Genomic DNA, 15,901 nt, shown 5'->3' with positions numbered 1-15,901 from the left:
CTACATCCTTTACATTACAGTCTTGTTTGTTTGCAGGATAATTTAGCATATGAAATACGTTTGTTGGGAGTCTGACAGGGGAGGGAACTTACCAGACGCCCCAATATTAAAGATGAAAAATAATTCTCTTAGACTGCTCAGATCAAAATAATAAAGAACATCTGTAAGTCTTACTATTAGAAATGAAGCTTTATGTTGAATAACCATAGCTTGGTGTGTCATGTTTTAAACCTATGTTTTCTTTTGGAGCAGAAAGAAGAACTTTCCAATGAGACGTCTGAATATTTTACTGAATCTGCCGAGAACAAGAAGGTGGAGATTAGTCTGAATGAACAAATAAAGCAAGGCATCTTGAAAGAAATGTATGTCACTCTTCTTTCTAAGGTGTTAAATATATAGTCTGGTGAAATTTGGATAAATAGAATCTAGCCCATGTAATAAAATTTCAGATAATACGATCTCCTTTACAAAATGTTATTTCAGATTACTAAGAGACTACTTACTCCAGTGTGGATGAGTACATAAAATGATCACTGTTGTTTTGTATGGCATGAAAAAAGCTATTACAACCCACATAGATATCTCACATAGCGCTAGGCAGAATCAAAACAGGGTGTTTTTTTCCTTGAATGAAGCCCTGAGCCAAAATAAATATGTGATGTTTGAATCTGGTGCAAAACACTTTGCAGATACATTTTTTTTCTCATAGGGAGAGTCTGCATTGTACCATAATACTAGTCTGGATCTTTGCTCACAGTTAAAGGGTGTCGCTGGTGTAGTGCATGGGGAGGGTTAATTGATCAGCTGAACATTACACCGGTCCTCTGCTGTACCAGGATGCTGGTTTTGTGCAAGTTGCCAGTAGCCCCAAATCAACTACAGGATCAGGGATTTGCTGTGAACCCTGGCAGCTTTTCTTTTTACCCATGTTGTCTCATCTGTGTTGTCTTTAGAAATGAGATTAGATTTGGAGATACAGCAGCTCTGCCTGATTCGCAAGAGCCCTTTTTCTGAAGAGTTAGATACGCTGTTCAGCATCAGCAGAGCAGCAGAGAGTGGTCTCAGCCTGCGATAAACTGCAGCAATATCCGTAGACTGAAAATACAGCTTCAGGACTTGTGCATAAAGTTAATCTTACAGCCTGTGAGAAATGTAGATACACAGGTAACATGCTGCTGAGGAGTGTTGATGTGCTGACACTCCATCAGGTCTCTTGTGATCCCATTTTCCTATATAATTCCTTTTAGAATATCATCTACTTGCATTACCTAAGTCCTTGCAGATGAACGGGCTTGATACTAGATGAGTAGTGGTTAACTTTAAAGTAATGCTTTGAAATGGCCTGGGAAAAATTCCGGAGGAACATTCTAAAATAGGGATTAGAAATTCTCACAGAGAGAGAGGCACATGCAGCCTCTCCCTGCCTGCCCCCCTTTATTCTTTAGATACACTTTATGCATCTGAATATATGGGAATAGTTTGAAATCGTTCAGGCACTTATGAAATGCTATTTTATTTAGCCAGTTTGGGAAGGAATTCAGTATACTTATGCTGTGTTGACCTTTAACGTCTGTAATGAATCTAGTTCTGCCTCTTGGAATAGAATGCAAACTCCTTCATGGCTTAGTCATTAATAAATAGGGTTCCCCTAGTGCAGTGGAAAATCAGATGGATAACACTTGATATTATCCACACTAGACAAACATTACTGCTTGTCAAGATGATATACAGGAGATTTTTCCATGTTTGGAGACAGGGTTGTCCTAGTGGTACTTCAGAGTCTGTAAGAAGGGAAGATTGAAAATTAATTTAAGAACAAAATTCCTTTTTATTGCAGTGTGAAAAGGACAAAACTAAAGAAAAGTAACACAAGCAAACCTCAGATCAGCAAGGACTCCAAGAAGGTGTCCCTTGGCTCAGTGGACTCGCAGACAGGGAGCAGGAAGAACGATGGTCAGACTTCTCTCAGCCCTCAATCTGAAGTGACGTGTCGGAGGAGTCCAGGACTGCTAAAGGACTGCACAAATACAATTGAGAGCAACTTGGAGCTTCCTGTTTTAAAGCTGGAAAATTATATTAATCAGAGACAGACAGATGGTGTTAGCAGCCAGCAAAAACCTCACTCTGTGGAGTGGTTGAAGTCGAGTCTTCTGAGCGAGAACCTTCCTTGTAGCTCTGAGTCAGCACTGCTAGGTCCAAAGCAAAGTCAAAAAGTGACCAAAACACAGGCTCAGCAAAAGACCTGTGCTCCAGAAGAACAGCTAGAGCATTTCGGAAATGTATCCTCTGAAGGGACACCTTTAATTCCTAGCAATACAGAGATGAGTAAGTGTGATGATGGTTGTTTAGGTCCATTCTTGGAGGAGAAGACCCCACTTAATTCAGGGTTGTTTTCTAAGCGAGACCTGACAAAGGCTGCATCTAATGAGGAGTCACTAAGGAAAAACCTCTCCCAGCCTCTTTCTGTGAGGAACAATATAGCACAGACAGGCCAAAGTGAGCCAAGCACAACCCCTGAAGATGTGATGCCACCATCATGTATAGAGCTGCAGCCTGTGCCTTCAGAGAAGCTTAGCCAGAAAAGGAAAAAAGAAGTTGAAAATGGTCTCAGGAAGTTAAAACTCCGAAGGCTTAAAAAGTCATAAAGTCTGAAATACTACCTTGACAACGTGGGTGGACAGCCAAACTTGTGTTTGGAAAGGATATGCAAAAATTAGGAAGCAATTCAAAGCAAAAATAATCAAAATACACAGTAAAAATGAGACAAAACTGTTAAAGAAAATGTAGGTAACTGAGTATCTTAGTCATAATTCTAATGAAGGTAATCCTTTAGGGATTAGACATTAATATTGTACGAACGAGGGTAGTATTTATAGAAAGAAAAATCTCTTACACAGTAATATTTACCAAGCAAAATTTTAGATGTATGTATGTTTCAGTACTATTAAAAAGTCGTATCAGCTGATGACAGCCAAAGTTAAATCCACTTTTGTGATCTGTTAGCAGCTGCAGTGATTCAGTGTTTTGCTTGTTTCAGGACACTGTTATAGTAAAAATTAATTCTTCCTTTCTCTCTGTATTAGGTTGTGGTTTATTCACATGATCTTTACAAGTAAGACAGACTGAACCCATTTCAGATAAAACTTTAACCAGGATTTAATGTTGCTGGTAATTTTCAGCAGGGTTTCAAAATAACTACAGTTCCTGCTTGTGCAGTTTTGACGTGAACGTTTATTCCTAGCCCAGGCTGTGGATACAAGTGATCGTGCATTCAGCCTTTGGAGAAATGAATATTGTTTTATATATGCAGTCACCTGGATGTGCAGACCTTGCTGTTAGGAAGAGGTCTTTATATGTGAACAGACTTACTTGTTACTGTAAGATAGAGGTTATTTTTAATTGCACAGGGCTTTTTCATACTGCTTTTGTAACATATATGTGAATTACCTAAGGAAATGTAACTTTTAATTTCATGCTTATCTTTTTATATATTTAGAATAAAATTATAAGCAGTTTTATCATTCTCTTCAAATCATTGTGACAACAGATACTTTATGTGAAGCAATTTTGGACATTCCTACTGACATATCCTCATTTAGGTTCCGAAGGATATTCACGTCCACAAGTGTTCCAGTTGGTAGTGCAATGCAGGTCCTTAACAGAGTTCGCAGTTTGGCAGTTGGCAGCAAGACACCGCTAATGGAACAGCATCTTTCTGCTGTAAATACTTTCTTCTTTTGCTGTAAGTGGAAAAGGTTCTGCATACCTTCCAAAAGACATTTTCTCTTTTTTCTTTCAGCCTGTTTGCATGATTTGTCTCACAGGGTTTGCAGTCAGGTTGCTCCTGCTTACTAGTCTTCAGGTTCTGCAGAAAGGACTCTGTAATAGCAAAACTGAGGCGGCAAGTGAACCTGGTTTTGGAGGAAGTATAGCCTGAGGTATGTTTACTGTTGTCTCTTCCATGGGCTTGAGATCCTGGGCCAGGAAGAGAGTAAAAAGCATCTTTTTGATAGACTTAAAATTTTGAGATATAAGGACATTTAATTAAGAATTTATCAGAAAAATCAGAGTAAATTTAACCATTCTGTAATTCTATTTAAAATAGAATAACTTGATTGATAGCATATATTAAAACCTTAGCCTAGATTTTCTGGGGGGCTTCTTTAAGTTCTTACAGTAACCTAACTGATAATAAATGCTACAAGCACATATTCCAAACTGCAATTTTAAGTTACCATTATTTCTCCTTTGCTTTTACTTGGATGCTCTTGGTTGTAATAGATACCTACAGGAGAGGTTTTGATGATTATGCAGTAACAGCCACAGGTTGAGTTTGTAAAATCACTCCAGTTACTTCATTCTATTTTGTTTTGGTTAAGAAAAAGACCTTACGCTTGATTTTGCAAGCTGGTGAATGCACTGGATATATCTGTGAACACTGTGGATGGTCCTGAGCAAGTATGCCCCAAATTACTACTGCGAAGAGTTTGGGATTCTGATGCTTTCCTTCTTCTTCCTCTCCTCCTAGTCCATTTAACTCAAGTATTAGAAACCAAAGGGCAACCACATAGAGTTTAGTATCATCCCATACTGTTATTAGATACTTAATCACCTCACTGATAGTGTGGGAACATCCTCCTTTTAACACAGTTACAATCATAGAATGGTTTGGGTTGGAAAGGACATTAAGGTCATCCGGTTCCAACCCCCCTGCTGTGGGCAGGGACACCTCACACTAAACCATGTCACCCAAGGCTCTATCCAACCTGGCCTTGAACACTGCCAGGGATGGAGCATTCACAACTTCCTTGGGCAACCCATTCCAGTGCCTCACCACCCTAACCCTAACTGCCACCTTATAGCTAACCTGAACTTCCCCTGTTTAAGTTTGAACCCATCACCCCTTGTCCTATCACTACAGTCCCTTATGAAGAGTTCAAGTTGTGGTGCAACAGTTAGAAATTTTAGGCTAGATGGATTAAAGGTGTTAGAGCCTAGAGAGTCAGAACAAATACCAGGGGACTTCTCAGAGGTGCATAGTTGCCTCATTCTTGCTGTAATTACTGACCCGTTAGGTTCCTAGGCTCTTTGTAGCTGTGTATTTAGGGCTTCGTTATATGTTAAAGTTGCCTCTTGGGTCCTCAGAAATGCTGTTACTCAGGGAAAAAGCTTTGAATTCATGATAACAGGAAGGGATTCTACAGATACGTAGCAAACAAAAAACAGACTAGGGACAAAATAGGCCCCCTGAGGAAGCTCTCGGGAGAGCTGGCTACACAGGATTTGGAGAAGGCTGAGGTTCTGAATGACTTCTTTGCCTCAGTCTTCACTGGCAAAGGGTCTGACCGCACCACCCAAGTCTTGGAAGGTAGGTGCAGGGACTGTGAGAATGAAGACCTTGGGCCCACTGTGGGAGAGGATCTGGTTCGAGACCATCTTAAAAATCTGAACGCGCACAAGTCCGTGGGACCTGATGGAATCCATCCGTGGGTCCTGAAGGAGCTGGCAAGTGAAGTTGCTGAGCCACTGGCCATCGTATTTGAAAAATCCTGGCAGTCAGGTGAAGTTCCCGACGACTGGAAAAAGGGAAATATAACCCCCATTTTCAAGAAGGGGAAAATGGAAGACCCGGGGAATTACAGAGCAGTCAGTCTCACCTCTGTGCCTGGTAAAATCTTGGAGCACATTCTCCTGGACAACATGCTAAGGCACATGAAAAACAACAAGGTGCTTGGTGACAGCCAGCATGGCTTCACTAAGGGGAAATCCTGCCTGACCAATTTGGTGGCCTTCTATGATGGGGCTACAGAATTGATGGACAAGAGTAAAGCAGTTGATGTCATCTACCTGGACTTGTGCAAAGCGTTTGACACTGTCCCACACCACATCCTTCTCTCTAAATTGGAGAGACGTCAATTTGATGGATGGACCACTCGGTGGATAAAGAACTGGCTGGACGGCCACACACAAAGAGTTGTCGTCAATGGCTCAATGTCCAGCTGGAGACCGGTAACGAGTGGTGTCCCTCAGGGATCGGTGTTGGGACTGGTCTTGTTTAACATCTTCATCGCTGACATGGACAGTGGGATTGAGTGCGCCCTCAGCAAGTTTGCCGATGACACCAAGCTGTGTGGTCCGGTTGATATGCTGGAGGGAAGGGATGCCATCCAGAGGGACCTTGACACGCTTGTGAGGTGGGCTGATGCCAACCTTATGAAGTTCAACCATGACAAGTGCAAGGTCCTACACCTGGGTCGGAGCAATCCCAGGCACAGCTACAGACTGGGCAAAGAAGCAGCCCTGCAGAGAAGGACTTGGGGGTGCTGGTTGATGAGAAAATGAACATGAGCCGGCTTCAGTGTGCGCTCGCAGCCCAGAAAGCCAACCGTATCCTGGGCTGCATCAAAAGGAGTGTGACCAGCAGGTCGAAGGAGGTGATCCTGCCCCTCTACTCTGCTCTTGTGAGACCTCCCCTGGAGCATTGTGTGCAGTTCTGGTGTCCTCAACATAAAAAGGACATGGAACTGCTGGAACAAGTCCAGAGGAGGCCACGAGGATGATCAGGGGACTGGAGCACCTCCCGTATGAAGACAGGCTGAGGAAGTTGGGGCCGTTCAGCCTGGAGAAGAGAAGGCTGCGTGGGGACCTCATAGCAGCCTTCCAGTATCTGAAGGGGGCCTATAGGGATGCTGGAGAGGGACTCTTCATCAGGGACTGTAGTGACAGGACAAGGGGTAATGGGTTAAAACTTAAACAGGGGAAGTTTAAATTGGATATAAGGAGGAAATTCTTTCCTGTGAGGGTGGTGAGACACTGGAATGGGTTGCCCAGGGAAGTTGTGAGTGCTCCATCCCTGGCGGTGTTCAAGGCCAGGTTGGATGAAGCCTTGTGTGGGATGGTTTAGTGTGAGGTGTCCCTGCCCATGGCAGGGGGGTTGGAACTGGATGATCTGGAGGTCCTTTCCAACCCTAACTATTCTATGATTCTATGATTCTATAATTTCTGGATTTTAGATGGTGTCACTGCTCGCAACCATTCTTTTGTCTCTGCAGCAGGACTATAAAAGTTTTCCATTTGCAATCCTTATGGGTGCTTTACGTGATGTATGACATCCAGGCTGAGTTGTTACCATATATCTCTGCTCTCTCTGTACTTGAAGCCCGAGGTTGTCCTCTCACCCTTTGCATTGTCAACAATCCACCTGCACCCAGGTGACTGGCAGAGTGTGGTCTCACTTTTGAACCACATACCTGGTGTTGCTGAAATCAGGCTGGGAGGGGAGGAGGAAAGAGGCTGGAAACTGAGCTGGAGTGAAATTAGTTTGCAGGTCTTGCTGTGGCTTTCTATTACCAATTTGCTTCTGAGCAGTATTCATGTACCTTTCTCTTAAAAGTATAAGATATTTAAGGTTCTGTTCTGAGACTGCCACTGAAGCACAGAAACCATTTCTTTGGTTCTTTTTTTTTTTTTAATCTTGTGTTTGATATGCTGGGTTTTTTCATTTTCAGAGCTTCTTTGAGCTCTGCAGTGTGTGGAGATCTGACACTGGCTGAAGCTATCGTCGAAAAATACATGTTTGTCTTGAAGAGAAGTAACTGTCTATTCCAAGCCAGCTCTGTTGTTGTTTTGGGTTTTTTAATGAATCATCTGGTTAATTTGGTCTGTGCTGTTTGCTGATAGTGCAGCAGTCCTTTCCTACCGAGACACTTTCTAGTATGTGCAGACTATCCATTATTCTGTACACCTGAGTAGCTAAAATACTTGTGCAGTGAAATTCTGTCTTCAAACGCACATCAAAAGCTGGACCAGTCTTTATTTATTTATTTATAAAGAGGAAGGAGGCTGATATAAAATCTCCCTTGGACAGTGCTGATCGGTCGGAAGTTTTTAACTATCACAGGAGTTAATTGTGAGTAACAAGCTTTGCTCTCGCTCTGGTGTTATCAGTCCAGCTGTAGTTCTGCTCACCAGGGTCCAAAGTGCACGTTAGCATGTTAGTACAATTGCACAGCACCATTTCTGGGTTACACTTGCCTTGAAGGACTTCAAAAGCACCTGTTTCTAACCAAAAAGGAGAACGTTCAGAACCCAAAGTTGTGATGAGTGAGGTGTTAAGTAGCCTTCTGAAGGTGTTTATTTTGCCAGTGTGAACTTCCTTCCTTCCCACTATTCTGCATGTGGGCCACATTGACTGGGTCTGAATTGACTTTTTGTATTACCATCTCATTGGCTTTTGACTGGAAAATGGATACTTTCTAAGGAAAAAGATGGATTGTTTGCAATTGGAATATGAAGGATGTAAAACATAGTTAGACTGTCCCAGATTGCATGTTAGGAGTAGTTATCTCCTTGTCTATACTAGTATCTAATAGAAGGTTTCATGCTATATTAAAACACTTTTATTGCAAGCTTGAGCAGACAGAGTTAATAGTATCAAGAGGCTTTTAGCCAGCAGTGGGACATGTGGGTTGGCCTCAGAAATTAGCTTTAATAAAAGGCACTCCTCGCTTCTTTGCTTTCTGCTTCTTTCTCCTCTAATAAGCATTAAATAGCATCCAAACCCCGATGTGAAGAAGATGCTGGCTGGGGAAACAGCAGCACATGGAGCCTTTCATCAAAGGGATATCAAAGCGTTCTGCAGCTGAACCTGGGAGGGATATGAATATGCTTATTTTGACAGTTGTGCAGCACTGAGGGCAAGCAATTCCTTCCAGGTAAGCTGGGTAAGGAACTTGTGCTGCGAATCTTTCATCAACTCACTCAGGTGTTTTTGAACATGGTTCTCCCATCTTGTTGCCTTTTTTTTCCCCAGATAATTTAAATGGAATCTATCAGCACATGACCTTGCCCTTTCCACGGTAGCCATAATGTGACATTTTTAGATGGGGACTTCTTGTTTGTTTGGTGTTGCCTGATGCTGAGAAATCATAGAAGAGTTGTGAAGATGATGTAGTGTCACAGGGCATTCCAGCTAAAACCTGGAAATTACCCAGGGAATTAATCTCCACCATCCCATCTCCTTTACTGTCCTCATAAATAATTCCAGAGCTGGGAAATGGTTCCTGTGAGAGCTGATGCTGCACCTTTTTTGAATGAGAATTTCACTGATTTGCTCCCATTCTGTCAGTTAAATCCTTTAGTGTAGCGGAGACAGAGAACCCCAGCAGCAGGAATTGCTAATGCAGCTCCATAACTGCTTCATTTGCTGCCACAATAATTATCTTTTTAATTTGTGCATCAGATCTTTAAAGAAAAGTATCTTGAGCTGTAATCCTAGAGATGGGCATTCCCCTTTTTAATATTAATATGATCTCATAGGGCTAGAATGAAAAGAGTAAAGATGTATTCTCCACCCTGTAGAGAAACTGGCAGGGACAATTTGCACATCACAGAGAAGGTGCTCGCTGGAAGAGCTGGGCTGGAGCTGGAGCTTGGGTCTGATGCCCTCTCTGATACCACATTGCTTCAGTGCTAACCTGAACCTCCAGCCAGGGGCCAACAGAACAGACACAACCTTCACTGCCTTCTTCCTCCTCACCCCCAGAAGTTGGAATTAGCCACTGGTATCAATACTGAAAAAGAGGAAGCTGAAAAAAATCTTGTATTTAACTATTCTTGCTCCATTTCAAAGGGGAGGGAGAGCTTATGCAATCACTTCCATCTTCTGGGGAGGAAAAGGCTGAATCTGGTACTTCCCTTGTCAGAACTTCTCATCTTTGCATACACTAATAAAAGCATTGAGCCTCTGCCTTGTGACTTGTTCCAGAGGGACTCTGCCAAGGGCAGGGGTGGTGGTGGATGCCCCCGGAGATCTGGGCCCCCTTAGCCTGATAGCTGCAGAGGAGAAGCTGAGCCATACAGAGAGTGTGACCTCCTGCATTCCCTAGCTTGGTGAAGGGCTGATTGATAATATTAACCGTTACTATGCAGGTGTGTTTGCTGCTCTAAGTGTGTCTTCAGTGGAAAGGCAAATAGCTTCAGCAGCAGAATTGCTTGAAGAATCTAGTCTCATGTTTATGCTCTAACTGGTTTATGTTTCTCACTTGCTGGGCTTCAGGTGTACAAGCACTCAATGGCTGTCCTTTGCTCCTATTAGCAATGCAGAAATAGCTGTTCCCAGGGCTCTTCCCTGAATGACAAGGGTATATTGGCATCAAGGCTGATGTAAGATGCGCCATCAGCACCTTTTGCAAGTTACCTCTGCTTAAGATGGGCCCTCTCGGCGCGGGGGTGCGGAGGCTTTGATGTGGCTGTGTTCAGCTCCAGTTGAACCAAACCCAGATTCAACAGGTTCCATTAGCTGTAGCTAGAGCAAAGCTGAGGGTGCTCAGGGGAGCAATTTCATCATTATTGTTTTGTAAAGCTCCCATGTTTAAATGGCAGCTCAGGAAGCACACATTTTCCTAGTTCTTAAATGAATAAGTATCCAAAGAACACACACAAACAGCAGGAAACTTCTCCTGACTAAACAGAATGATTCTTCCCAGAGCAGTAAGATGTGAACTGGCAAAGTTTAAGTAAGTTCCACAAAATTAGTATTGTAACAGGAAGGCCTTCAACTTTATGTGTCTACTTCCATGACAGTGGAAAACAGTTCATACACCAGTGCCCAGCTTGGTGGTGGTTCCAAGATTTGGAAGCCTGGTTTGGGTTACATTCATTCACCACTGTAAAGTCTGAAGCTACCACTGACTTACGAGGTTGTAATTTAAAGATATAACAGCAATTTCACAGCATTCTCTTCCCTTCCCCTGTGTGGTTGTGGGTTTATAACACTGGGAGGTGGCAATGGAGATGAGTTGTATGGAGAAACTCCACTGTAACAAAACCTCTGCACAGTCAGTGCAGTGCTTCACAGCACAGGAAAGGCTGGAAATACATAAATGAATCCTGCACTGAGGGTTTGACAAGTCCGGAGGAGCCCAGGTTTTGCTCTACACGGAGCCTCCAGCGACCTAAACAGATTTATCACTATGTTAAATGATGAAGTCTGCATTTAGAATTCACATCCATAGGTTTCCACTGCAGCCTGTCAAATACCAGCTCCCAGGACTAGCAAAAGCCCTGTTTCTTTTTTAAATTAGCCTTATAGAAGACATTCTTAGATTTATTCCTGTAAATTCAGGTATAAATGTTTCAGTCATTTAGAAGAGGTAGTTGGTTTCTGCATCATTGGGGACCTACATGAACAGGAGACATCAGGATGATGGTTAATTCAACACTGAGTACAGGAAAGCATCCAGTTAATTCAGTTCACTCTGTACTTCTGAGGCAGGTGGAAGGTTCTATTATCTTTTAAATGGCATTTTTGGACACAACATGTCAAGGACAAAGAAGAAAACATATACTCCTGGGATTTGTTCGAGGAATTATGGAAGTGGTCAGATGAAGCTAATGTTGACTTCCCGTTCAGCAGGCAGCCAACTGATGATTCTCCAGTACTTCAGTGTGACTGTGAGGAGGGAGAGCTGTCCCCTGTCACAGCAGCACAGTGGCGCATTTGACGTCTCCTGTTAAAGTGAGTGTGAAATAAGAGGTAACACTGAAGAGATTTTAACAGATGTTTTAAGATGTCTGTAAAGAAACTACAAGGCAGAGATGCCTTGCTGTCATCTTGTTTAGTGTTCATTGTATTCCTATCGCAGTGTGTAAATAGAGATACTTTACTAGATACGTATGAAGCAGCACAACGTTGCAGTGGCTGGTTTAAACTCAAGTACAGACAGCAACCCAACCCTGCTTGGGTTTCAACTGAGTTTCTTACCCACAGCAAATTGTTCCTCCAGCTCTGTACTAGCATCTTCCTGTAAAACACTGCTGCAGCCTTATCAAGAAAATATGCTAAAATAGGAGTAGACCATCAGAGAGCAAACCCAAACTGGCACACACGGCCCCTCTGAGGTGGGAGGGGCAGCGCTGGTTCAGCACTAAAAGCCATTGTGTTGAGCAGTTTAAAAGTTTATTTTATGCTTTACAAGCACTTCTTGCCCATTAGAAATCGGTATCATCTGTGGATCCTTTCCCATCCAGGTCAGCAGTTTGGATCCTGCCTAGCTACGTACATTTGGTTACTATCTGGTGGGAGCTCATTGGCTCATGCAAAGTAAACTGATTGCACAATTCCAGTCTCATCCTCCTCCTCCTCCTCCTATTCTTAGAAGTACACAGAGGGCCACTAGCCAAAAGACATGGAGAACAAGGGCCATGCTGCTTTCCAACCCCTTCAACTTGACTGGGAACCAGGGAGGGGAACATGGAATCAGCTAACAAACCCCTACTGCATGGAAATGGGTGGCAGGTCTTGGAAGCACAAAGCTGCCCCTGCCCCAGCAGTGTGGCAGGAGCACCTCCCTGCTCAATAATCTCCACGCTCTTTCATGTTTTCATACAAAAAATTTAATAAATATTACTTTTCAAGATTTATTGCCAGGAACAACACATCAAAGATGCATTTTCATATAACACTAATATCACAATACAAGGTATCTTCATGATCTCAATGGTTAACCACCGAGATGACTATGTTTATAAGCCTTTTGATCTTAAACATCGTAATAGCACTTTGATTTCCTCACTTGTTAAGGCGGGCAGTGTAATCTATGGCAAACCTACACAGTGATCTTACTGGACATTCTACTGTTCAAGTATTCAACAACTAGCTTATTAGAATACTCCCTAAATGCAGTAGATTACAAAAAAAGTCAAATCTACAAGTGGTTCAGTATTACATATTCATGGTGAGAAAAAACAAAGAATTAGAATTTACAAAAGAAGATTGCTGTGTTCCCAACTTCACACGCTAATCGGATACTTTCAGTACATGCAACCACTCACGTTTCCTCTACATAAAGTAATAGCTCAGTTTTGTTCCCTTAAACTGCTTCTTAGCAGATGATCTGCCTGTCACTCGGGTTTCAAGTCTAAAGCAGCAAAACAAAAAGAAAGAATGTTCTAGTCTAATTCTCTAAACTGCCTCAGTCAGTACTTACAAATAGTCTTAAAGTGATACTATGGAAGGTGTTTCAAACGTTGGACATTGTACAAAAACCAGCGTCAAGGCCAGGGAGCCCGTCCTATTAAAAATAACCTATTTTCGAACACCTCAGTTTTGGCATATAGGCAACATGTAACAAGGAAATAAATTCGAAATAGAGAAGCCACAAGCTTACAATGCTGTCAAAAACCTTCAACTCTAAACACGTACATATAAATAAAAAGGAATGATATTTTAAGGCTCTTGATTATTAAGTTAATAAATCAAATATACACAGTGATTAATAAAAAAAGAATTATTTACAGATCTATACAAACTTCTATTTTTGACACATTTTCCTCTTTAAATTCTTCATTTACCAGCAACTGCTGACAAGTTCCCCCCACCCCGCCCCCAACAAAAATACAATAAAAAAATAAATAATAAACTTATTTGTGATAGTTGCTGTGGTTCCGAGCTGCAAAGGCACTTTCAAATACAGAACTAGTTGTACGTCAACCATAAAACCAATATACAAAAACCTCAAATTCAATAAATATAAATAAAATGTATTCATTCGAAAGGAACTGTATAAATCTGGCAGGAAAAAGAAAAACAACAAATGAAAAGGAAGGAGGAGTAGTTAAGGCTCTGTGATACCTTGGGAAACGTTTCCGTGATGCATCAGCTGCAGCTGAATTTCCGCGAGGGCACTTTTGACTAGTTTTGCATAGATGTGAAATGCAGCACTTGGTATTCCAGCCAACCACAGCAACTATCATTGCCAGTGTAAGCCAGCTTGTCAAAACTTAAATTAACACAGGGATTCTAAGCAAATAATAGCCTCGGACTCAAATATTACACAACAGTTTAAGAACTACAAGCTCTTGAGTGCCTTTCTAGTGATACTTAAAGGCCCTGCATGGCAGCACCCCACCATCTGCTATACGATGTACTCCATCCGATTGAGGCTTTGTGCACTTTCCAAGTCTCTGTTGTCCTGTTTGTTTGTCCAGTTCGGGTGTTTGGTGGGGGTGCTGTTGGGGGGCTTTTCATCTCTGTCTACCAAAGTGTACGCTGGCTGCTTGGCAAAGCGGGCCTTCTGCTGGTGTTTGTCCATGTCGTCTTCCTCCACCTCGGAGTTGTGTGTCCTTATTTTGGCGATTTTAGAGTTTTTGTTTTCATAGTCTTTGATTGGGACAGTGTTTGCTCCGTGTTTCTCAATGGGGTTCTTGATCTGGTTGAGCTGCTCCCTCACGTTGTTGGTAGTGTTGTCGTCAGACGCTGTGTGAGTGTGGCTGCTCTGCTTTCGGCGCTTCCGAATGCACCAATAGAAAACAGTCACCAGGCAGCAGATCCAGGCTACTGTCAGCACCGAGCTCAGCAACGGCACCAAGAAATCTGGAAGAGACAGGACAGCGTTAACCCCACCACGAACCAAGCGCTCCCCACCCCTGGGGTTAAAGCCTTACTTTTCCACTGGGGTCCAGACCTAAGGAGGATCTCCTTTAGAACACACGGCATTTAAACCAAGTCTGGAACTCAGACTGCTGCCTGGCAGCCCTCATGGAAAATGTTCTCCTCATACACTACAGAGTCAGGCATCGCTGATGGAAGTAATGCAGGCATCACTACATCACCTGCCATGGCTCCCAGGGAACAGCTCCTGCTACAACCATTCCTGTCTCCCTGGTGGCTATTGGTAATATGCCTGTTATGTGCCTGGCACTCTGTGGGAAGCTAGAAACAGACACCTCTGATAGTGTCCAACTGCAACAGGAGGGCTTCCAGAGCCAGCCAGCTGCTGCTTTCTGCCTTACTGACACGCACAGAGGAGTAACAGTCTTTTCAACAGGTCAGGCCACTGGGGTAAAGCAATTTCAGAACTCAGTTTTTTAAGTAGTAAGACTCTAGCACAAAGCCTCCTTGCTGTGTTCCCCATTAGCAGAGCCAGAGGCTGAGGGTCTCAGACTTGCTACAAATCCAATAGGTGAGGAAAGCTTTCCCTGCTGTGGAAGGCTGCTCTGGCCATGGCACATGCAGAGGGTTCGGAGGAGACACTCACCTGTTTTGTTTTTAACTGGTCGCCGCTGTACCCTGACCTCTGCCACTGCTGCGATGAGCGTGTTGTTACCATCGCGCTTACTGACAAGGTCGATGATCTTATCTGTGATGTCTTTGATGGGGTTTTCATCTTCCCCTATATCTTCTGCAGACTACAGAAGAAGCCATACAATTAATACCAAATGCCAGATCAGATGCATGGGTAATCTGCTATTTATAAGCTTTCACAATCAGTTACGGCTCTTGGCACTTTGAATACTTCAAAAGCACACCAGAAACAAACCAAAAGCTGTGGGCAGGAACTAATAATGCAGAATTTCTGTCCCCATCCTTAAAAAAGAGCCAAAATACTCCCAGAAGCAGCTCTCAAGGGAATGTAACAGAAACATGTTTTTCTACCCCTATTACAGTTGCCACCAGATGTAGCTTTCAGGTATGCACGTGTAACCAGGATTTCTTCCCTGTTCTTACAGGGCACTGGGATGGAAACTAAACCACAAGAAGTGCTGACAAAGCCAGGAATTAGGATTTTTATGAGATCCACATGTTGCACACATAGCCAAGCAATTAACTACTAAGGCATTTAAAGATATTCCAGGAATACTTACAATAGCAACATGTATTTCGTTATTTGCCAAGTGCGAAGGCTCACAGGTAATATAGATGGAATATTCAACAGAAACATTCTTCAGAATATTCAGATTCCTCAATTCACTGCAAATGTGCTCTGTGGTAAGTCCCTGGAGGATGCAAAAGAGGTGTTGGGGGTTTTTATGCACGTGAACACACAGATAGTAGACTTAAGCCCTGAAGTAAGAGTTCTCAAGGGAAGAGGAGGTAGAATTGCCTCCAAGCCAGCTTTTG

General features: G+C 42.8%; 2 protein-coding genes across 5 annotated transcripts in view; one reads left to right on the top strand and one right to left on the bottom strand.

Annotated features, from left to right (window-relative positions):
* SLX4IP (SLX4 interacting protein) overlaps window positions 1-3,521 on the top strand; it is an 82,716-nt gene extending 79,195 nt beyond the window's left edge. For all 4 annotated transcript variants that reach the window (XM_065682328.1, XM_065682324.1, XM_065682326.1 and 1 more), the window contains 2 exons: window positions 253-362; window positions 1,838-3,521. In XM_065682328.1, coding sequence (XP_065538400.1) covers window positions 253-362; window positions 1,838-2,645 — 918 coding nt within the window. In that variant the 3' untranslated portion in view covers window positions 2,646-3,521. The remainder of the gene's footprint in view (window positions 1-252; window positions 363-1,837) is intronic.
* Window positions 3,522-12,373: 8,852 nt separating this feature from the next.
* JAG1 (jagged canonical Notch ligand 1) overlaps window positions 12,374-15,901 on the bottom strand; it is a 35,953-nt gene continuing 32,425 nt past the window's right edge. The window contains exons 24-26 of the mRNA XM_065682322.1: window positions 15,646-15,777; window positions 15,039-15,189; window positions 12,374-14,374 (exon numbers count right to left, since the gene is read on the bottom strand). Coding sequence (XP_065538394.1) covers window positions 13,917-14,374; window positions 15,039-15,189; window positions 15,646-15,777 — 741 coding nt within the window. The 3' untranslated portion in view covers window positions 12,374-13,916. The remainder of the gene's footprint in view (window positions 14,375-15,038; window positions 15,190-15,645; window positions 15,778-15,901) is intronic.

This window comes from Lathamus discolor, chromosome 5, assembly GCF_037157495.1.
Source record: "Lathamus discolor isolate bLatDis1 chromosome 5, bLatDis1.hap1, whole genome shotgun sequence".
Taxonomy (NCBI): Eukaryota; Metazoa; Chordata; class Aves; order Psittaciformes; family Psittacidae; genus Lathamus; species Lathamus discolor.
Note: the sequence above shows the minus strand (reverse complement) of the source record. Positions and strands in the feature narration are given on the sequence as shown.